We start from the raw sequence: 23,899 nt of genomic DNA, 5'->3' as shown, positions 1-23,899 counted from the left end.
ACCACAAATTGATAATGTCCTCCTGGGGTCGAGAAAGCAGTTTTGGCCTTTGCATTCTCAGCTAGTCTGATTTGCCAGTAGCCTGCTGTCAGGTCAAATGTGCTCAAAAACTTAGCAGCTGCCAGTCTGTCAATGAGCTCATCTGCCCTAGGTATTGGGTGGGCATCTGTCCTAGTGACAGCATTGAGACCTCTGTAGTCCACGCAAGACCTCATCTCTCTCTTACCATCTTGGGTGTGAGGTTTTGGCACAAGAACTACAGGACTAGCCCAAGGGCTCTCTGAAGGTTCAATGACTCCCAGCTCCAACATCTTTTGTACCTCAACTTTTATGCAGTCCCTGACATGGTCAGGTTGCCTGTAGATTTTACTCTTCACAGGCAGACTGTCACCAGTGTCCACCTCATGGGTGCACCAGTTTGTCTGACTTGGGGTCAGAGAGAACATATGTCTGTAGGATTTCAGAACTTGTCTGCAGTCCTGTTGCTGATGGACAGTGGGGCTGTCAGAAAAGACCACACCATCAACTGAGCCATCATCAGGGTTCTGAGTCAACAGGTCTGGGAGAGGGTCACTCTCTTCCTCCTGCCCCTCTTCTGTAGCCATGAGTAAGCCCATGTCTGCCCTGTCAACATATGCCTTCAATCTGTTGACATGAAGCACCCTGTGGGGGCTTCTGGGAGTCCCTAGGTCCACCAAGTAGGTGACTTCTCCCTTTTTCTCAACAATAGTGTGGGGTCCAGACCATTTGTCTTGGAGTGCTGCTGGGGCCACTGGCTCCAACACCCACACTTTCTGCCCCGGCTGGTACACAGTCAGCACAGCCTTTTGGTCATGCCAAGCTTTTTGGAGTTCTTGGCTTGCCTCAAGGTTTTTAGAAGCCTTCTTCATATACTCTGCCATCCTGGAGCGGAGACCAAGTCCATAATCCACTATATCAAGTTTGGGTTGTCTGAGAGGTCTCTCCCATCCTTCCCTTACTAAACATAGGGGTCCTCTTACAGGATGCCCAAACAAAAGCTCAAAAGGGCTGTAGCCAACCCCCTTTTGTGGGACCTCTCTGTAAGCAGAAAAAGGCAGGGTAAAAGGATGTCCCATCTTCGCCTAAGCTTGTCTGGTAAACCTTTTATCATCCCTTTTAGGGTCTTGTTGAATCTCTCCACAAGCCCATTGCACTGTGGGTGATAGGGGGTAGTGAACTTGTAGTTGACACCACATTCCTTCCACATTGCAGTCAAATATCCTGACATGAAGTTGGCACCTCTGTCAGACACCACCTCCTTTGGAAAACCCACTCTGGAGAGGACTCCAAGTAGGGCTCTTGCCACAACAGGGGCTGTTGTGGTCCTCAGGGGAATAGCTTCTGGATACCTGGTAGCATGGTCCACTATCACCAGTATAAATCTGTGCCCAGATGCTGTAGGGGGGTCCATTGGTCCTACAATGTCTATCCCCATTCTCTCAAAGGGAACCCCCACCACACGTAGTGGTATGAGGGGGGCCTTTGTGGTGCCACCTGATTTGCCACTGGCTTGGCAGGTGACACAGGAGCGACAAACTCCTTGGTATCTTCTGACATGTGAGGCCAGTGAAAGTGAGGGACAAGTCTGTCCCAAGTCTTGTTCTGGCCTAAGTGTCCTGCAAGGGGAATATCATGGGCCAAGGTAAGAAGGAAGCCTCTGAAACTCAAGGGTATTACCAACCTCCTGGACGCACCAGGCTTGGGGTCTCTAGCCTCTGAGTACAGCAGCCCTTCATCCCAATACACTCTATGGGTACCTTGAGCATTCCCTGCAGCCTCAGCAGCAGCCTGCTGTCTGAGGGGTTCAAGAGAGGGGCAGTCTAATTGAGCCTGCCTCAGATCTGCCCTTGAAGGTCCCCCTGTCCCAAGAAACTCAACCTGATCAGGTTCCAGTTCTTCTAGGACAGTTCCTTCAGGGCTCTCAGAATCATCCTCCTGGGAGAGCTGATCCATCACCTGAGGCAGGGGGGAAGGCACAGCCTTTACCCTACTGCTCTTTCTCTTTGATTGTGTCTGGTCCATTGTCCCAGGATCCAGCACTTGTTCAGTGTTACACTTTTTGGCCTGAGACCTGGTCACAGCAAGGACATGTGCATCTATTCCAAGCATTTCTGCATGGGTCCTATACTCCACTTCAGACCAAACTGAAGTTTCAAGATCATTTCCTAACAGACACTCTACAGGAAGGTCTGAACTTACCACAACTTTCTTGAGGCCAGTTACCCCTCCCCAGGAGAAGTTAACAATTGCCACACTATGGGAGGTAGTAGCATTGCTAGCGTTGGTCACTAGGTAGTTCTCACCTAGTATGATCTGTCCAGGGTCCACAAAGGCAGGTGTCACCATTGTGACACTAGCCCCAGTGTCCCTGTAGGCCCGAGCCATCCTATCATTGATAAAAGGAGTCTGTCTGTACTTGCCCAGGTTACTGGGGCCTACAGTAGAGGACAAGGCTATGTCCCCATCACAGATCAGAACAGCCTGAGTAGGTATCCTGACTAGGCCAGGACCCTCCTCAGTTCCCAGGGTTAACCCTACTACACCCTTTTGCTGGGAACCACCACTTACAGCTGGACTAGGGGGTACAGTTGCCTTAGGGGCAATGGTGGCTGGGGGCTTATCCTTTTTGGTGCACTCACTAAACCAATGTGAGTTTGACTTACAATAGTTGCACCTTGGTTTCTTTTGGCCATCTTTCTTCTTATCCTTTTTGGAACCACCCTCCCCCTGAGCCTTTTGGGGGCCTGGTGAAGACTTCTGGTCTTTTTGTTTCTGATCATTACCCTTCTGGTCTGCCTTTTTCTGATCACCGCCCTGGTTCTGGTGTTTCTGCTTAACTCTAGTCCTGACCCACCTATCTGCCTTCTTTCCCAATTCCTGGGGAGAAGTTAGGTCAGAGTCAATCAAGTGTTGATGCAACAGCTGGTTTTGACAGTTATTAAGGATTTGTTCTCTCATGATCAAATTATACAATCCTGTATAGTCCTTAACCTTACTACCCAATAACCAGCCTTCCAGAGCCTTAGTGGCACAATCTACAAAGTCAGTCCAGTCCTGAGTCTGTGTCTTCTGGGTATCCCTGAACAACAACCTGTATTGTTCAGTGGTTAGGCCAAACCCATCAATCAGAGCACTCTTCAGGACAGTGCATCCTCATCACTAACTGTGAGGAGCTTGTCTCTACCTTTCTCAGAGAAGGAGAGCCACAAGATAGCTGCCCACTGACTTTGGGGTACCTGCTGTACTTTACAAGCTCTCTCCAAAGCAGTTACCCATTTGTGGATGTCATCCCCACACTCGTAGGGAGGGACAATCTTGCTCAGGTTTCGTTTATCATAGGTCCTGTCTCTATCAATAGGGATATTGCTGCCACCAGTGGGTTCTAACCCACTTAACTTCTGCTCTCTAGCCAGAGCAAGCTTCTCCTTGGCAAGGGCAAGTTCTTCCCTCTAAATCCTTAGATTAGCTTCCCTCATTCTGGCTTCATGCTCTTTTCTCTGGGGGGGGGGGGGGGAAGTCATTCCCCTGTGAGAAGAGGCATTAGAGATGCTAGAGACATGGGAGTGGATGGATTCCCTTGAAGGGGATCTGTCTCTCCTGTTTCTCTGGTTAAGTCCACTTGGGGGTCTGAATGGGGGGGGGCCCATGCAGACTCCCATGTAAGCTTAAGTTAGCCTGGCTAAGTCTTCCTACTTCGACCTGCCTGTCTACCTCCTCATCTGAAGCCCCATCTGACTCATCTGTAGTGGGTAGACCCTCACCTGTACCTAGGGTACCAGCCTGGGAGGCCCTAAGAGCATCATACTCCTCTAAGATCTCTACTAGCTGAATGAGGGTAGGGTTTGCACCCTGTTTTAACTTTCTGGAGGTACACAATGGTCTCATCTCCTGAAAAGTTAGGGTATCATATCTGGAGGGGATCTTTCTAAGACCTACCCCTCCTGAGAGAGAATCAACTTGTTTTCCTCCCAGAGACATGATCTAGTGAGGGTGTGGTGTGTGCACCTACCTACACTAGTTGTATCTACTAAACCTCTCTAGTAGTTGTAGTCAGGGTGTGCTAGGCCCTGCAACCTACAACAACTAAGTCCAGTAGGACTTAAGTATTTATAATCTTATGTTATATGTACCTAAACAATATCTTATGTGATCTTTCAATTTAGTATCTCAAGATTACAATGGTATTACAACAGCAAGCTCAGATCCCAACCGCTGCTCACCAATGTGAGAAGTTGGCCTGATATATGATGTCACTAATTCTAGTGTACACCTTGTATCAGTCCAAACAACCCTTATGGAGATTGGTTGTAAAGTCAACCTTATAGACCAGCTATCCTAGTGGTAGCATGGACAAGATCAGGCTTAGGCTAAACTCTGAATGGCATGTGAAGCCAGCTGTTATACCATATGTAATCCCTTTAATACCAAATGAAAGGACACCACAACAGATATATATAAAAATAGAATGTATTTATTCTAGGCAAACCCTCAGCACTCTTTATGAGATTTGAGGTAAGTACAACACAGTCTTATTTAAGCATACATTAAGTCACACAGGTAAGTAATACAGTTAGGCCCTAGGGGCCACGCAAACCATATACTAAGTAAGTGGTATAAGGACCACTGTCACGAACACAGAATAGGCCTAAGCCTAGGGAATCGCTGGGGCTACACTATACTACCAACAATTAGGAAGTGGGAGGCCCACGGGATTCAGGTGCAGAGTGGAAACACTCATGCGTAAAGTCGATAGAATCACTAGCAGTTAGAAATAAGCAGTTTTAGGACACTTCTGGTATAGCTAGACAGTCGAGACCCGGAAACTAGACCCTAGGATAGTTAATACCCTTGTGAGCACCGAAGTACCCAAGTTACCTAGCCCACGGGCTGCGGGTGCATAGGTGTGAACTTGCGTCGGGTTTCGTCGTGGACTTCTATGGATGCCTGAAGGAAAGTTGCTGACAGGCAGTCAGTGAAGAGTGTCCGGTGGATCCCAAGGTGGGGATCAAGAAGGAAGGAACCTGCAAGCAGAAGGGACAGAGTCTAGGTCACCAGCCAGGAGCCGGGAAGGAACCAGGCGATGTCGTGAAGTTGCAGGTGAAGAGGTGAAGCTTGTCGCAGCAGCCACGGGTACCAGGAAACGTCGAGGACGACCAGGACCAGGAGGTGAGCTGTCCCACGAAGGCTCTTGCTGTCGGCGGCATCGAAGTCGAGTCAGAACCCAAAAAGCTTTGGCAAGTGGAACCCACGCAGGATGGAGGACTTGCTTCTGGTGCAGACCAGGAAGGTCTGGGGTGCTTCTCTTTCACAGAGGAGCGGGTGCCAGTCTGGAGGAGCCGGACCAGCAAGTTGAAAGTAAAGGTTTGTCGTCGCAGAGGTTACTAGCCAACGGGCCAGCAACCGGACAACACGTCGAGCAACACAGGTGCAAAAGGGCCCCACCCAGAACACGTGAAGTGTGGGGAGCTGATCTTCTTTGCAGATGGTGCTCGGGAGTGGGGCTTCTCAATTCCCCAAGCACAGCCTCGAGGAAGCCTCAGAAGTCGCGCTAGTCAGTTACTAGCCACTTTTCCCAAGTCGCCGGTCCCACGCCCCTCGTCGCCTCCACGGGTCTCAGCTTCGCTGGAGAGGTGGATCTGGTTCAGAGCTGTCTGGAAGTCTCGGTGCTGGTCAATCTCTGCAGTCGTCCCTCGTAGGATTCAATCGCAAAGCAAGCAGCGGTCGCTGGATGGTGCCTGGTTGCCCAGGGTGGTCACTCCTTGGCCACAAGGGAGATTTCTTCAGTCTTCTTCCTGAGGTCGAATGTCAAAGGTCCAGAGTTTCTGTTCAAGTTGCAGATTCAGGTTAATCTAATTTAGCAGGGCCCAACTAGCTACTAATATACTGGGCTAGTGGGCTGGGCTACCTGCAAGGTCCCTCCTATGGTTGGGACCAGGAAGGGGAGTGGCTACACCCCCTTTCCTTTGTCCAGTTTCGCGCCAGAGCTGGGGCTGGAGTGCCCCAGCACCGGTTTGAACTGGACTATGCATGGGACACCTTGTGTGCCCCAGGCAGTGTCTCATTTCATTCAAGCCTCCCTGCCCCAATACACTAAATCCTGTCTAGGGTGGTGCTCGCACCTCCCGAGGCAGAAAACCTATTGTCCAAGCCTCCCTTGCTGGAAGGACTCCCAGCAGCAGGAGGTCAGACTTGTGTCTGTGGCAGCAGCATCCATTTTGTGATGCTGGTGCTCTGGTTAACTTTAACCGGGTAAGTAGGTTTCAACATGACTTCTCCCTCTAGAAGGGGGGAATAATATCCTCATTGCCAGAAATGGTATGGGGGTATTATTCCAAAGTGTTAGACACCTTACACAACATGTTTCGATACAGCCAAACCATAGTTACCATAACCGTTTAAGATTATAAGGTATTTTAAGAGTATATGGTAGGCTATATCATAGAACAGCTATAAGGACATGGTTCCGAAAGCTGCAGACAGGCTCAGCTCATGCTAGAGCACCATCTCACATGTTACCGAGCACTCTGCCTCCAAGATTGTTAAGGCCTGCCATAGGAGTGGCTGATAGGTACACATGTGTCTATATATAAGGTATGTATAGGAATACTACACCTAAGCAAGGGGTGATTACACGACCTTGCCCCAGCTGAGTCATCAGCCAGTTGTGTCATAATGGAAGGCCACGCCAGGGGTGGCATAATACATGCTGCAGCCCCTGGCAGGCCTAGGGTACACCTATGCCCTGGGTACCTAAGGTACACTTTACAGGGGCCAATAAGGTGATCCTATCCAATTGGGTTATGCACCTAAAGTACATAGTATTAGTTTAGAGAGAGAACAGCTGGGCTGTGGGTCTGATTAGCAGGCCCACAGCCACATCTAAGTCGAAAACCAGTGGAGCAAAAGCAAAAAGTGGGGGTGAACATAGAAAGCAGACCCTACTCTCCTACACCAGATATGGTCAATGATGGGAATCGCTCTTGTGATCTTCCTGTGCTCTTCTTTAAAGTCATGCAAGAAGCAATCCGTGTGTTCCACTGTGACTGGCAATTGAAATCTGGTTGCAGCACTTTGCATCAGGTTGTGAATGCCACCAATATCCTCAGGAGGAGAATCCGAAGGCTGAGGAATGGGTGGAGAAGGCATTGGTATGATATAATCATCCCAAGGATCCAGACTAGTGTCTTTATCAGGCACTTCACCCTCTTCAATCTCTTCCTCATCAGAGAAGTAGTATCATGGTGTGATTGTGGCACCGAGCCAGAAGGGTGAGGCGGCGAATTTGGCATTTCCTTCTGCGGTAGTGAGTCTGGCTCTTCAGCAGGTAAAGGTGGTGCGTCAGGGACAGCCTGTTGTGGGGGAACCGTTGGCGGTAATCCGCCAGCATGGCCTGGAGATCCTGTATGAGTGTAGGAGGAAGAGGACTCGAATCCCTATGATCCCAATCCCGTCTAGGATGTCTGTAATGTGGTGTAGAGAGGCCATCCTGGTAAAAGTGTTCCTGGTAATCCTCTTCCTCATCTTCACATTTTATGTGAAGTTCCGAGGGGTGCCAAGCTATGCCGAACGGTCCCTCATCATCTTCCTCATCAAAGTCTGCATCCTCTACATAAGTCTCTAGGATATGAGATGGCAGAAGAGGAGATATCTTGCTGTAATCCTGTCTATGGTAAGTCTTTAGTTGAAAATGAGTATAAGAAATAGGCGTAGTTTGAGAAACTGGTGGAATCGCCTTCGATAAACTCCTCGTCGACGGGCTCTTCATCGTTGACGGGATGGTCGTCGACGTTCTCTTCGTCGACGGGATCGTCGTCGTCGAAAGGCTCTTAGTCGTCGACGACGGGCTTGTCGTCGTCGACGGGATCGTCGTCGTCGACGGGCTCTTCGTCGTCGACGGGCTCTTCGTCGTCGACGGGCTCTTCGTCGTCGACGGGCTCTTCGTCGTCGACGGGCTCTTCGTCGTCGTTGTCGACGGGCTCGTCGTCGTCGACGGGCTCGTCATCGATGGAATCTTCGTCGTCGACGCGGTCGTCGATGGGACCTTCGGCGACGAGCTTGACGTCGGCGTGGTCGTCAACGGAGACTTAGAAGATGAACTCTTCGTCGAAGAATCCTTCAAAAAAGCTTTTTAGACATAGTAGATATCTTGGAAGACACAATAGGTGAAGAGATAGCCGTAGTGGAGACTATAGCCGTCGACAGAGGGGCAGAAGAAGTCACAGAAACCATACAAGAGGAAACCAGAGTTAGAGTCTTAACCTGGGTTTTACTCACGGTTTTAGAGGCTGAAGGTCTTTTAGATACCTCAGAGGGCGAAGACAGCGATGACCCAGAGGATAATGTTTGTGACCTCTGTGAATGGTCAGAAACTTCATGAGAAGCCTTGTGATGCTTTCTTCCCTCACTGGAAGAGCTGTCGTGCGATCTAGCCCTTTTGCTAGACGTCGAGGCCCTGTCATCCTCCTCAGCCGAGGAAGATTTTAACCATAAAAGCAGCCTTGCCTCCCTGTCCCTTAAAGTCTTAGCGGGGAAGGTCCGGCAAATTCTACAAGCCTTAACAACATGTTTAGGATGTAGGCAATAGATACAATCTTCATGTTGGTCGTCCACATGGACCCTCTTCTTTTCACAGGTCCTGCAGGGTCTAAAAAGAGCTTTCTTATCAGACATTCTGAAGAAAATGTGAAGAAACTGTGTAGGCACTCAGGGAGACTCCCTTCCACATGACGTGCGGTGAAAATCTGAGGAGAACTGCCTCTGCTGTGAGGGTTCTAGAGGGTACTAGTAGCTGATTGGCTAGAACTATTTTTTAGTTCTTTTCATATAATGATGTAGATAGGCTACTAAGTTTTAGGCCTCAGGCTTTCTTTAAGCCTACTACTATTACTTACTTAGGCACTGCTTTTGTATTTTACCGTGGGACTCCCGCCTCGGCGACGGGGAATGATTCAGGCATGTGAATCTATGAAAGATACCCCAATACTGGATAATCTGATCTCCCCATCCTACCATCTGTGTGCCAGTTGGCTCAGAATTTGTATTACTTGGTTGAACTCTGGTGCTTTTGCACTGTTTAAATGATAATGGACCTAGTTTCTGGTCAACTTTGCGCATATCTGCGAGGAATCAGTATTTACGAACCAACTCGAATATTACTTAACGTTTCCATAATCTTAAATGCCAGCAATACTGCAGGTGCCCAATAATACCGTCAGGCTTTCTAGGATACATGTGCATATCATGCCTCCATAGTGATCTGTCCCTCTGGGCCATGTGCTAACGTCATGTCCTAGGACATTTTCGAGTTCTGCTGGGCCCAGGGTGAAGCTCGCCCCACCGCATTCCAGGATGGCACGGCAGAGTTGTAGACAAACAACTAAGGAGGCAGGCAGTCGCTATACTTCAGGATGAGACCCATTAATATGCAAGCAATTCATTTGGCCCTGCACAGCCCCGGCTTTCAACACAGGGGGCTATGTCATTATCACTTAGGGGCCACCGCTGTCCAGGGACAACTGACACCGCCCAGCGAGACAGGGGCCATGCGCTTCATCAGAGACCCACTCAATAAATTGGCACCAGGCCCCCAGGGTTTCACCCAGTGGTGCTCTCCAGTCAGCCACAAAAGGGTTGGGCATCTGCTTGAGCGGGGCAGAAGCCTTTGTCAGCCTCGTCCCCATCAAGACTCAGCGAGTGAGATGGGGGTAGGGTTGCGCCCCAACCATAACTCATCTCACTCGCTGATTCTTAAAAAATATGCAGAAGGGGCTTCCCAGGCTGGAATGGCTCAATCAAGGACGTCCCTGGATAGGGACGTCCCTGTGATATTGGTGTTATTGGAGTTGTCGGCCGCCTTCGACACCATCACCCATCGGATCCTTTTAGACCGGCTGCGAGAGATTGGTGTCGGAGGCAGGGCCCTTAAATGGCTCCAGAACTTCCTGGCGGATCGTTCTCAATGCGTCCAGCTTGGACCGTTTAGTTCCCGGACCACTAGTATTGATAAAGGGGTCCCTTAGGGCTCAGTCCTGAGCCCCACTTTGTTTAACATATACGTGGCCCCCTGGCTTCCATCATCCGCGAGTGTGGGTTTGAAAACCATATCTTATGCAGATGATACCCAGGTGATAGTCCCTATTTAGGAAAGTCCTGCGGTAACTAGGCCTACATTTCGCCAGTGTATGATCAGTATAGCGGAGTGGATGAGGAAGAACTTTCTTGAGCTCAACTCCTCAAAGACTGAGATTATCCTATATGGTAAGGGAAAGGAGATGTGGACCCCGGAATGGTGGCCATCTGAATTAGGAGATGCTCCCTCCCCCAGAGGCTGGGCGAAAAACCTGGGTATAAAAATTTATAACAATCTAGCAATGGATGAGCAGGTAAAATCAGTGGCCGGGGCCTGCTTTGAAACCATGCGAATGCTCAGTAGGATCTTTCCTTGGATTCCGTTCACGGCTAGACAGACCCTTATCCAGTCACTTCTGATTAGCCGACTGGACTATGGTAACTCATTGCTGGTCGGGATGAGGGAGGACCTGGCCGCTATGTTACAGGTGGTCCAAAACACGGCGGCCCGTCTTATTCTCAACAAGCCGGCTCGGACCCCCTCGTTACCCCTCCTGCGCCAACTTCACTGGCTTCCTACAAAAAAGAGGTCCATCTTCAAACTGTTATGCCTAGTTTATAAGTCCCTCTACGGGCTGGGTCCATCCTACCTGGCAAGGAAGCTCGAACGGTACCATCCTACACGTCTGCTGAGATCCAGCAGTCGAAATCTGCTCTGTGTCTGCAGAGTCAGGAAGGTCAGGATGGGAGGACGGGCCTTCTCGTACCTGGCTCCTACCAATTGAAACTCCTTGCCAGACAACCTCCGTGCCTGTACTAATTACTGCTGTTTTAAAAAGCTTCTTAAGACCTGGCTATTCTAAGCATGTTTTTCATCTTCTGGTGCTCCCCTCCCATGCGCCGAGAGATCCCCCTGGGGATGATTCGTTGCGCAATACAAGTGAGTAAATAAATAAATAAATCTTGAAGTTCAGCTAGGTCACATCTCATTACCCCACTTTATAAGAACATGAAACAGGACTTGGAGGCATGAGACCTCTATCCCTATTTCTATTATGGGAAGGGGAGTCCACTTCATTGCCCCGTTTCTGGGGGCACACAGGTCAGAGACAACAAGGTCAGGGAAGGGGCCGCCAGAAGACACATGTGGCGAGACTGCCGCCCTTTGTTTGCTTCACCAGCTGGGCCAGACATACTCCAACTGCCAGCCCCGCACCTTGGAAGGAGGGCTTTCAATTATCAACCTTGGGGACACCGGCAAGGGACTCCCCTTTGGCTGCATGTGCTGGCCCCCACCATTCATCCAGTAAGGGGCCAACAATGACATCCTCGCGGGGTCCGGCCAAGAACCATGCAGGAAGGGCCCTGCTAAAGCTTTTCAACCCCTCGCCTCCCCCTCCCGGGTTTAGAGTGCAGAAGTGATGATCCCTACACCTGGAGTTATCCGGGGACCTCATCATGGGGAAAGACAAGGGTGCGAAGGAGAAAACCAAAATTGATGAATACACATTCTCAGCCTCAAACTCAGCGTGTCTGCCTAAAAACACCCCGACACTTCAGCGCCCCCTCTGAGTCAAGGTACCTGGCGACCATCCTACTAGTGATTCAGTCCTCCCACTTTATGACTGAATCCAAGATAAGGGAGGTGAAAGTGGATGTTTTGCCCCTATGTCAGGAGAGAGTGTGAAGGAAACAAAAGATCGCTTTTTGACTCTAAGATGAAGCAGCTTCACTGAAATCAATGATAACCAATCTCCTCTCTAGCACTAGTACCCTAGAGGCCCTGCAGAAGATGCCCAAAACAGATTACGTCGGAATAACCTTCATTTCATTGGCTTCCCAGAACAAGTTGAATCCAAAGACCCGGAGGCCTTCCTAGAGGGGTAGTTGCAGTAGGGAGTGCCGGCAGACTGGCTCTCTCAATGGTTTGTGATTGAACGAGTGCACTGTTTACTGGGACAGCGTCCATCACCCACAATCCCCCCTGGGTCTACTGACAGCAAGAATACTCAACTACAGAGACAGATGAGATCCTGAGGAAAGTGTGGGAGGCTGGGGAGGTTCGGCATCAAACTACCGCATCATGGTGTTCCCAGACTACACACAGGTGGTCCAGCACCAACGGAAGTGGTTTGATGAGGTCAAGCAAAATCTCTTGCCATGAATCTACACCACATGCTAATATTCCTGGCCGATCGTAAGGTACTTTTTCAGGAGTGCTCCTACTTTTTCAAAAACACAAACGCTGTGGGAATGGGTGGCTGAGAAGAAAGATCTGACACCGGGGCCCCTCAATGCTAAGAACCATAACCCCAGATGAAGGACCAAATAACGCCAGGAAAACAGCCATGTTCCGACTTTTGGGATTCCCTGGGATTGGACCTCCAGTCCACGGATAAGTTGCCCCGTAGTTGATCCTGCCCAGTGAAACCCGGGCCCTCACTACCTGGCGATGTCACTGACAATGACCCCATTGACTTCACCGCTGACTTAACCGTTTACCATACTCTGATCTGGCTTTACAAGGCCGTTTGGTCATTTGATACTTCTACAGAAGGATGTTCATTTCTAATGCCCGTATTTTATCCTTTAGTGCATTTAAGGTTTAGTTTCATGACATGTTTGGGGCGACAGATACTTCAGGGGTCGAAGTGTGGGGTGGGTGGGTGGGTGTTTGGGAGCTTGCTTTGTTGGAGGAGTTGCCCACTGGTTTACAGTGGTTCAGTGTTTCAGCATGTGCCACCATGACTTGCGAAACACACTTCACCCCACTTTGGGAGCATGCCACCAGGCCCACTACTCTTCTTGACTGCTCAGTCAAGAAGCACACAAGGGGCTCTCCAGGCCAAATCATCACCTCACCCCGTTAGCATGTCCTTCTCCCTGATGTCCTGGAACGTCAACAGACCCCTTGACCAGATTAAGTGTACCGTGGTGCTGCTATACTCCAAATGTATCCAACACTCGCTCCTCATGCTCCAAGAAACTCCCCTTATTGGTTCCACCAGTCCCCTCTTTCTCCACAGGTTTGGGTATGACAGGGTCTCCCACTCCAGTTACACCAGAGGCTCCAGGGGGATGGCCATACTCCTTCACAAGTGCTTTCCACTGAAGGTGACATCATGCACCACGGACACACAGGGCTGCTTCATTGGCACACAGTGACTGCTCAAGGGAAAACAATGTAATTTCCTCTGTGTCTACGCTCCACCACAGCTAGTCTACTATGATCTCAAGGAAATTGAGACTGTCGTCATAGCCTTCCCCCATTGTTATTCGGTTCCTACTAATTAAGTAGGACTGTGTATCTGGACAATATAAACTTCAAAATATGGGAACTCAGTATAATTGGTGTTGACTTCAATGACCCAGAAAAAGATGCCTTGGGCCCCACTATGGGGCTCCGACGGCAGCGAGCTACACAACTACGGGGTTTGATGGATACATTGGGACTCTGCGACATATGTAGGGTGTAGCACCCAGGGGCCACAGGTTACATGCACACATCATTGGCAAACAAAACCGAATCCTGTATAGACCTTGTGCTGCTACCTTCTGGTGAGGGTGGCAAACATTCACCTGTCGGGCATTTCGGATCACTCCCTGGTCTCTCTTCTAGTTGACACCCCCCCCCCCCCCCACCACCACTGGTCCTAAACCCATTTGGTGCCTTAATGCTTGGCATCTCATGGATCCCCAATGCAAGGCCTTTCTAGCAAATGAGATCGAAGCCTACTTCCATAACAACCAGGGTTTGCTGAAATCCTCCATCACGCCCTGGTAGGCAGACAAGGCTACCATAAGAGGCACTGTAAAACTGTACATTAGATATGAATAAACATAACTCCTCACAACCGTGGAAAACTAAATTACCCAGCTAGAGCGGCAGACCCATTGGGGCAACTCGGATGACTCTCGGCGGCAGCTAATAATTGCAGAGCCTCCCTGAAATAGGTGGCCCTGGACAAGGTCAGCCAATGTTGGTGAGCAAATACTAGACGGATCTATGAATGCTGTGACAAAAATGGAAAACTGCTCTACTGGCTGGCCACTAGTGACTTGGAACCCAGAGTGGACACACCAGGCCCTGATTGCTTTCCCCTGGATTTCTACTACGAATTCCGATCCACCTTCACTCTTCATCTACATACTAAGAGGCCTATGAAGTGAGGACTTCTCACGCAGCTGGACTAGGCGAGCATCCCAAAGACAAATTATCCAGAACCCTACTTCAAAGAATTTCACCCTATCTCCCTCCCTATCAACCTCAGGGAGGGCATGGACACTAACCATCCCCAGGCCCTGGTCCTCCTCGACCTCTCCGCCGCCTTCGACACGGTTGACTATTCCTTCTACTTTCCCGTGTCAGGGCGGCGGGGGCTGGAGGCTCGGCCTTGGTCTGGCTGTCCTCCTTCTTGAGGGACCGCACCCAGGCAGTGCGCCTGGGTGACTTTTCGGCGGACTTACGGAAGGTACAATGCGGGGTCCCTCAGGGCTCCTCCCTTTCCCCTCTTTTATTTAACTTGTACATTGCCCCTCTTATTTGCCCATCAGCAAATGGAGGTCTCCGTTTACAATTATGCGGACGACCTTCAGCTTATTTTTAATCTGTCCCCATCCCCCGAGTCCATGGTTAAGTTCCAGTCTGTTATGATTTTTATCTGGGACTGGATGAATTACAACCACCTGAAGTTAAACCCAGACAAAACTGAGCTGGTTTTGACAGGTGGTTGCTCCAGTCCCTGGACTTCTCTTTTTTGGCCCCCTTCCCTGGGTCTCCCCCCTTCTCCATCTTCCTCTGTGAAAACTCTTGGGATTAAGTTGAACGACCACCTCACTCTGCACTCCCAGGTTAGTTTAGTGGTGTCCTCTTCCTTTCTTTCACTCCGCACCATTCGTAAAGTTTCCCGTTTCTATTCTTTTTCTGCCTTAAAACTCATAGTCCTGGCGATGGTTATCTCTCGCCTCGATTATGGCAATGCACTATATTGTGGCATGCCCGCTTACAGTCTGCGGCGATTACAGCTGGTTCAAAACCAGGCTGCCCGCTTGGTTTATAATCTGGCTAAGTTCCACCATGTCACCCCTCTCCTCAAGTCCTTGCACTGGTTCCCTATCCGAGAACGAGCTCAGTTCAAGATGGGCTGTATTACTTTTCAGGCTCGGATTGGCGCAGCCCCTGCTTTCATTTCTTCGGAAATTAATGTCTACGCCCCCGTTAGGGAGCTGCGCTCATCCTCCCAACATTTGTTGGCAGTTCCCCGCTTTAGGCGTAAAAAGTGGGGGGGCACGACATTTTCCACACTTGCCCCCGCTTTTTGGAATTCTCTCCCCGCCCACCTCAGATCTTCTACTCAATACTCACTCTTCCGAAAGGCGCTAAAAACTTTTCTCTTCGCACAAGCCTTCCCACTGTAACTGTCTTGTTCTGCCTCCCCCCTGTTCTTCTTGTTCTCTGGGTTCTGTACACTACAGCGCCATGAAACCGCCAGGTGAACGTGCGCTCTATAAATGCTTTAAACTCAACTCAAATTCAACTCCCTGATAAACAAGGAGCTCAAAATCCTTGCGAAACTTCATGCCCTCCGATTTACTCAGGTTATGATACTCTTGTTCACCCTGACCAATGCGGCTTCACGCCAGCTACACTTTTGCACTGCCTAAATGCTGGTGGTAAATGAATTGCTTAGTGGAGGGTGGCACGACTAAGCCTACTGAGCGGAACTCTTCCTTCTAGGGCTGGACAAGCTGATGGGCCTCCTGTACGGCGATCCGATCCGGAAGTAACCAAAGTGGTCTTTTTGTCCTGGAGGGTGACACTGCGGGCGCTGGGGTGGGAGGGCAGGCTGACCCAACAGTTTCCCCTTTGTGATGGTTGTTACTACCGAAACACCACACAATTAAAAGGGTTCACCAGATTTATATCAAATTTATCCAGTGCTAGACTTAATGCACCTGAGCTACTGGGACCTGTCAAACAGACATAGGAAGGCTGGGTTGGGTCCCTGGATGACACCAATTGGGGAGGAGAGGGCGACAGACTGGTGGGGATGGCCATGTTGGTGGACAAGAGGGATATAGCACATACATAGAATAGCCCACAACCCCATACCCTGGCCGCTTGGTGAAGGGAGTGGAGTAATATGGGTTAGGGCTCAGGTTGACTAACAATTGAGGATTTGCTACTCATTTTGTCTGTCTCACTAACTGCTTTGACTGCTTTGTTCTCCTGAAGTACTTTCCCCCTTCCGGTCTGCCTGACCCTATCTGCATTCCTTTCCCCTGTTTACCTTTCCCCCTCTACCTTCCACTCCCCATAATGTTGTGTGTCTTGGCTATGCTACTCGCCAATAACCTATATTATTGTATAATCTCATGGTTTTCTCCTATGCCTATACTTGGATCCTGTAACTGATGTAACTTTTGTAACCTGTAACTCGCTGATCCTCATTTAAAGCGCTCTGATACCTCCAGGTCTAGCCAGCGCTATATAAAACTCTGCAAATAATAAATAAATAAATGTACATGATGATAACTTATTACAGTTTGTCTGATAATGTGTGACTGGTGAAATAAGTAGTACTATGTATGTTCTACATGTATAAAACCCAATAAAAACGGTTATCAAAATAAATAAATTACCCACACATGATTCCAATACAATTTTTATCCTATGCAGAGTTACTCGTATACTGGGCTCACAAAATTTCATGGAGTCCATTTAATTAGGGAATCTACGAATATTGCAGATTTCAAGCCTTGCTCTTTTTACCCTTGGTTCAGAGTAAGTGGATATGTCGCACTTTTCACCTAGAGAATATATGGTAGGAAATTTCTTTCAGTAAACCTGCAACATAATTTAGGGGGTGGGAGTCAGGGGCTTATTCTCACATAAATTGCACATCTGCTCAAATTTCCATTTACAAATAATATTACTGATATAATTAAGGTAAGAAACCCCATTGGGAATGTTGTATATACCAACAAACATAGTATTTTTGGTTTCCCCATTATTCTCAATTGACTCCTTTGACCACCTTAAAAACATTTCACATCTATCAATTAAACATATTGCAGCTGAAAATCTGGCTACCTTGGGGGATAGTCCACAACCGTAGATCACAAGTTCTATTTCTATGATTTAAGAACTGTTATTCTTTTCCTTTTTTTTTTTTTAGCAGGTGACCATTTTTGCACATTCAACATTAAATTAGTGTGCAAAATTGTAAAAATGTTACCTGCTGTGACTAAGTTTTACAGGTATTCAGCAACATCACTGACAGTTATTTTAATCATGTGTTTTTAGAAGTATATCGAAGTAAAATAAGCACTTACAACTGTAATAGATTTGGCATCATTTAGTCTATACATTTATGAATGCAATGCCCACCATTACTTAAGGCTAGAGTAATGCCAATGATGTTCTTGATAATGTCCAGGATATCTACAATATGAGAAGGAAGGCCAAAATTATGCAGTGTCTAGAAGTGGGCACTTTCAAGCAACAATCTGGCAAATCTAGGAATAGTACTTCGTGGTCCCCATGCACCAACATATTTAGCTGTTAATTGCAATATGGCCCCATATGTGCCATTGTAAGAGGTTTGAAATTAAGGATACTACTGTGACCTAAAATGGGTACCTTATTACCTACAAGAAGAGATAATGAAGGGAAACTATGGAGCCCCCATTTTGTGGATATAGGAAGGTAGTAGAACACGTGTCAGAAGGGTCAATCACCTTGTGCAAATTGCTTGCTTTGAAATGCTTCAGGACTTTGCTCAAGTTCAGGAGACGAAGGAACCCCTACAACATGGTCCAGGTCATCCAGTAGAAGGACTGAAGGCTGCCTCCACGTAGCTTCTGCAAACACCTCTTCTAGTTTTTGTCGCATGTTCTCAAATCTTTTACCTGAAGGATAAAACAGACATTCATATAAAGGAGATCGACACAGACAAATCTTCAGAGAAGTCATTCTACCACACAAAGTATTAGGTTATAAAGAAGCATTCATGATCACAGTGGATTTAAATCAGGCAATGAGTGCATTAGCAGAAATGCACAAAGCAATCCTTCAAGGAGTTACAATCAGGGATGAATCCTTCTCATTGGATTTACGGGTACCACAAATATCTTTTGGAATATGAAGTGCACTGGTGTCATGGATCGCAGATAGCTCAATGAGTTGTCTTTAGTTTGGTGTTGCTGCTGGACAACAAACTAGCTAGTAAAGATAATAGAAGGATGTAAATAAATTATTTAGGTCTCATGTGCAGCATCAAAAGGTCACATTTCTGGCACTTCACAACACAGAGTGGACGTTCTCGCCCCTCTGCCTTGTGGCACAGTCTGCGCCCAACCCACTGCGCATAACCTCTCTCCTGCACAGCACCAGTTGGGCACCGGGTCTGCCATACCCGCCCCTCAAGCTTGCCCTCCACTGACCAGGTGCTGCCTTTGTTGCCCAGGTGCTGCCTCCGCTGCTCCCACGTAACATCTGTTGTCTGCTTGCTACCTCAGCCCCTTCACCAGTCCTGCCCGTGTGCTCCCCACTCAAGGCGCTGGTCTTATTTTTTTAAAGCTTTCTGTTGTTTCACTGGGGTTCTGTGCTGGATACTGCGGTACAAGGAGCTGGTCTGCATAGTACCTGCACCCGATTACATTTTTAAAACGCAATTCTAACTAGGGGTGGGGTTAGGAGGGTTCCCCTTCGGTACGTCCCTCACATGACCCGGGGGGCTCTTATGGTGTATATTCACTTCCGTTTCAGGGCTCTGGGAGCCAGTCCCTAAGTCCTGTTCCTTGCTACTGCTGTACCGCAGTACCAAAAAGGCCCGAAGAGAAAAAGAGGCCTCATTTTTAAAATTATGATCTTGTGGGACTAAATGTCCAGATATTCACATCTTTTTTATCCTTTCAGGCCCACTCAAGCACCTCTTTGAAAACAAATTTCTCAAAAACAGCTGGACTGATTTATCCAAAATCACAAAAAGCAAGTTTTCGGAGTAAAATTATAATGACCTGCCAAATTAGGTGCAATTCCGTTCAACCATTTTTTCTGTATCAGCAACAGAAGCTTCCTATGGGAATTAACATTGGAAATCAACATCCTGGGACCCCTACTTTCTCTTGAACCTTGCTTGCTGGATCACCCCCAAATTTTCCAGACAGGAGCTCAGGTGACTGAATTTTTTTCTTTGCTAAGTTTTAAGAATATTTTCCAAACAGGTACAAAGTTCAATTTGATTAAACAAACAATAGACCGTAAAAGTACATAAAAATAATGCACACAACTGTAAACACACATAAGAGTTTAAAATATAGTCGTATAATAAGGAGTATTTAAAAGCACTAAAAAGACTTTTGAGGTACGAGACTAACACGTCAGCTAATACATCAGATATCCAAGCGAGTTGAGCAACATGACCTTAAAATTACATGAGAATGTTATGCATAGCTATAAACACACAAGCAGAATTAAAATTGGAAAAAGTTAAAAAAAAGTGTTTAGCGAGGTGCACAGGGAGCAATTCAGGATTCGAAAGTGATATATCGGAGAATACATCTGACATTAGAAAAAAGGGATCCCAAGACGGGAAAACAGAATCAGATTGCAGGACGCTGTTACAGAATAAAGGATAAAAGCTGGGATCAAAGCACCAAGAGGGGGGGAGAGGGGGCAAAAAGCCTCAGATAGGGTCCGCCATGCGCTCCTACTATTTCCCCATTAAGTAAACCCTACGCATTTACCGGGTTCAGTGCACTTTGCCATGCTGCGCATAATGCTCTGTCGGACTAGCCCAACATAGTGTGTCTGGTCCTAATTGCTGCTTTCAGGAAGGCACAGACAGAAAAGACAATTTCAGGGGAGCACAAGGATTGTAAGTGAAGGAGAGCGAGACTGCTGTGACGAAGGCCTAGCCTCCTTAATAGGGGAATCATAAAGTGCTTTCGTGCTAAACTGTGCAAATTGCAGAAAAACATAAAACGCAACAAAGATTGTACAATATGATTAATCGCAGGGACAACAGAGGACAGTGTTCCCTTCTGGATCTATAAAATGTTTAAAAAAGAGAGACCAGTAGATTGTCCCAGCTCTGAAACCGAAAAATAAAGATCGCTCCCGGCTAAAAAGGCCGAATACAGCGAGGAGTCGGCAGTATAAAGGAGACTACAGTATTGCAGTACCAAGGGTTTGGATAGCTCAGATTTCAGCCTATTTGCTTGGCGAGAATTAAATAATGATTGCACCTCAGACTTGGCGTTATTGGGAAAACGGCTGGGTTCAGAGTATCACCAGGGTATGCGGAGGGAGACAAAAGTATCTCGTAAATAGCTCAACCATGGTATAGAGAAAGCCTTGCCCAACGTCATGCCGTAGGATATAACCACCTTACAGAGTTTGGTGGCTGGATTCAATAAAATGGTAACCTATATTAAAAGTGGCACCATCTGAATCATATCCTCAATAAAACCCTGGTTTAACTCGAAGTGCATGGTGAGAGTGGGGGTGGATAGGGGTGCACTTAAAAGCTGTCAGAGAAAGCGGTAACAAAGTTATTAGCAAAACTCTGACCCAACTATAACTACAAAGTGAGGCCCGCCATTGTGTAATATATGTATATATAATATTCACTTAAAAAACCATAGGTTTCACACACGTTATAGTTAGGAATTAGCATTTAAAAAACCTTGCAAATTCACTGAAAAACCATAGGTTTCACACATGTTATAGTTAGCTGGACATTTCACTCGTAAAAAACCATTGAAATTCCCCCGTTATAGTTAGTTCAGCTAACTATAACTCGCACGACCGCAATCTACTGCTGATGACGTCACATATTACATCACTGTATTCACTAGGATACTGTTAATAAGTCAGTTATACAATTAATTTTACAAAAAAAACATCCATTTAGACACTTATTTACCCATTTATTCTTCCATTAACCTTTAGATATACATATATAAAAAATATTTATTTTTCAGAAAGACACATTCACTGGATGATGTCATCAGTGATGTCATCAGTGATGTCATGTCAGTGGAGAAATGTGGCTCACTGGTTAGAGTAGGCAGACCTGGAAGCAGAGGTCAGCCCGGGACCAGGGTTCATTTCCCGGCTCGGCTGGGTCTTGAGTCCATAAATTGTCCATGGACTCGATAATTCTCGCTCCAGTGCATACTCGATTCATGGGTTCACACTCTGCGACTCTGGGCAATAGCTTGCTTAATCTCCACAATGGCCCCTCGCGGCGGGATGCCTGGCTTTCACCTTGTGGATGCCCTGCTGGGTTATCTCACAGGGGAATACCAGGACGGGTTCCCTAAGCAAGCGCTTAGAGACTGGTTGGTGATTTGCGCTATATAAATATCTGTACATTTACATTTACATGTATTATTATATTTTTTATATATTTATTTTACAATAAACTACCTATGTATATAGTTATAGATTGACTGTATCCTGTAATATGGAATGGCTCAGCTCTTTTTTTTTTAATTTGGATAAAGTTGAACAGCATAGCTAATATCGTCTATAAACTTATAAACAGTTTAAAATGTTTTGTTTTTTTTAAGGGTTTTTCACGGTGCGCGCACCCCGCGATTTTTTGAAAAATGTTTTTTTCACCCTTTGGGGACCCCCTGACAAAGGCTAGGGGGTCAGGAACTCTCTACCCTGCCCCCTTTTTACGTTCTCGACCTTTCTTTTTCACTGTCACACACAAAATGGCGTCCGACACTTCCTGATTTCGACCGATTGGAATGTTGACTGACATCTAACCACCAATCAGAATTACGCTCGCGGACATTTGGTGCGCGCACCGTGCGCACATATAGATATCTATGTACTTTTAACTGCACTTTTCTCAGGAACTACTGAACAGATTGACACCATATATGCAAAAGGCACATGCCTGACCACAGGACTACCTCTTTGCTAAATTTCAAGTAATTCTGTTCAGCCGTTCGGGCTGTACCTTCGACTAAAGGTCCTATGGGAAAATGCATGGGGAAAACGCGTTTTGGGACCCCCCTTTTTTCTCAGCCCCCGCTTGACGAATCACCCCGAGACTTTCAGGGTAGGAGCTGAGCGGAGCGCCCCATTAGTTTTGAAAATTTCACGAAGATAAGTCAACCGGCGCCAAAGTTATTCAAAATAGAATTTTCAGATTTCCTATGGGAACTCGGTCCTAACTAGAACTATCTACTGGCGACCGCCAGTAGATAATATATGTATCTATCACATATATATTTTTTCTCAATAGAGTGGAGGAGAGAGGCAACACTTGACTGCCATACAGGTGCTGGTTAGAGGCTTGGAATGGAATTGGATACAATGAGGTGCTGTGCTCAATCACAGAAGAAGAATCTAAGTCCATTGAGAAGAAGGGCAGCAGTGTTAGTTGATGACTGTTTACTATCGAAGATGATGATGATGTAGGCAATGGTGGCAAAGTGTGCTGACAATTCAAGGCGAGTGATCATGGTCAGAGTGTTGGTTTGGGCTAGGTATTCAAATGTGCCAGGTCTGGGACACCACTACCTTTTCTAGCATCTTTATGGTCAAGAACTAACGTTGTAGGGTGCTGCTTCCCTGGAACCCAGTAGAAACAGGGAGGGTTTATATGGCAGAACTTGCATGAAGGTTTTCGATATGAAACCTGTTAAGAGGTATCAGTCATAAGGTCAATCATAACTGGTGCAAAGAAGTTGGTCATTCTCTGTCCAAGGTGGCTGGATATGCCTTACCCCATACACAAGAAGGGAGAAAAGTCATCCAAGAATTATTTGCCTCTAACGGGATATTTGAACTCTTGCTGCAGGAACTGGAGTGGACTCATTGTCCCAAGGAGCATTTCGCCGAGAGGAGGGGCTTGTTGGCACTCCCGCACATAAAGTGGTTTGTTGTTTCCTGCAGTGAGTGACGTGCCTGGGCCAAGAGTGGACCCGTCCTGTGTCCGTCGGAGACTGGGCCCGGCCATCCCACTTGGCCCCTGCATCAAGCTCCTGGAAGATGTTTGGGGCAGAATCTGAAGTTGGTTTTCTTTTTCTTTAGCCTGCCAGTCTTTCGCTCTGTAATTGAAGCTGACCCTTGACCGTTGACCACATAGTGTCATATTGGGGAGCTTGGTTGCTAACTAATCATGTGGCAGCAACGGTTAAGAAAAACAAAACACAGGGATTCAAATGGCATCTACCCCACCGGCAAAAAGCACTTTAATTGACCGTACCCTAAAAAGGGCTATGGGGGTAATAAGCATGGAAATCGCACTTACAGAAAGTAGACTCTCACTGAATTTGGATACAATGCCCCCTATTATTAATATTGAAGGCAATTTGGGAGACTCCATTGTTATGGCTTTGGGGAAGAGCTTGCCTGGTAATGGTGCAACTGGCGGTAAGATAACATCCGGTTCTGCTGTACTTCGGAAGCCACTGCTCAACTCTCAGATCATGCATCTGGTTCCCCTACATTGGTTAGTAAGAAAATGAAGCAAGTAGTCTGAAGCAGACAGAAGATTTCACAGGGTACTGCAAACCAGGTCAGGGTGTGGATGTGTTTTCTTCTGGTAATTCGTTCTCCACTGTACCCTCATGCCCGATAGGGGCTCTGGGACCAATGACTGTCATTATTAACTGTAGATCACCTTTTTTTTTTTACTTCAAAGTCTTTTGTTTGGCCCTCTGAGTGGGAAATGGCAGGGGAAACATAAGCTTGGTTCCACTTGGCTTTCTTTATAGGCCTTATATTGAGTCCCTAAAGCGCTGAAGCGCAGGGGTGACACCTTAAGTCAATATAATATGC

General features: G+C 47.4%; 1 protein-coding gene across 2 annotated transcripts in view; it reads right to left on the bottom strand.

The window, feature by feature from the left end:
* Positions 1-23,899, bottom strand: part of PEX1 (peroxisomal biogenesis factor 1) — an 831,513-nt gene that overhangs the window by 466,370 nt on the left and 341,244 nt on the right. For both annotated transcript variants that reach the window (XM_085631051.1, XM_085631052.1), the window contains exon 12: positions 17,830-18,000. In XM_085631051.1, the coding sequence (XP_085487177.1) occupies positions 17,830-18,000 (171 nt within the window). The remainder of the gene's footprint in view (positions 1-17,829; positions 18,001-23,899) is intronic.

This window comes from Triturus cristatus, chromosome 10 (assembly GCF_964204655.1).
Source record: "Triturus cristatus chromosome 10, aTriCri1.1, whole genome shotgun sequence".
NCBI classification, from domain to species: Eukaryota; Metazoa; Chordata; class Amphibia; order Caudata; family Salamandridae; genus Triturus; species Triturus cristatus.
This window is presented reverse-complemented; position numbering and strand designations above follow the sequence as displayed.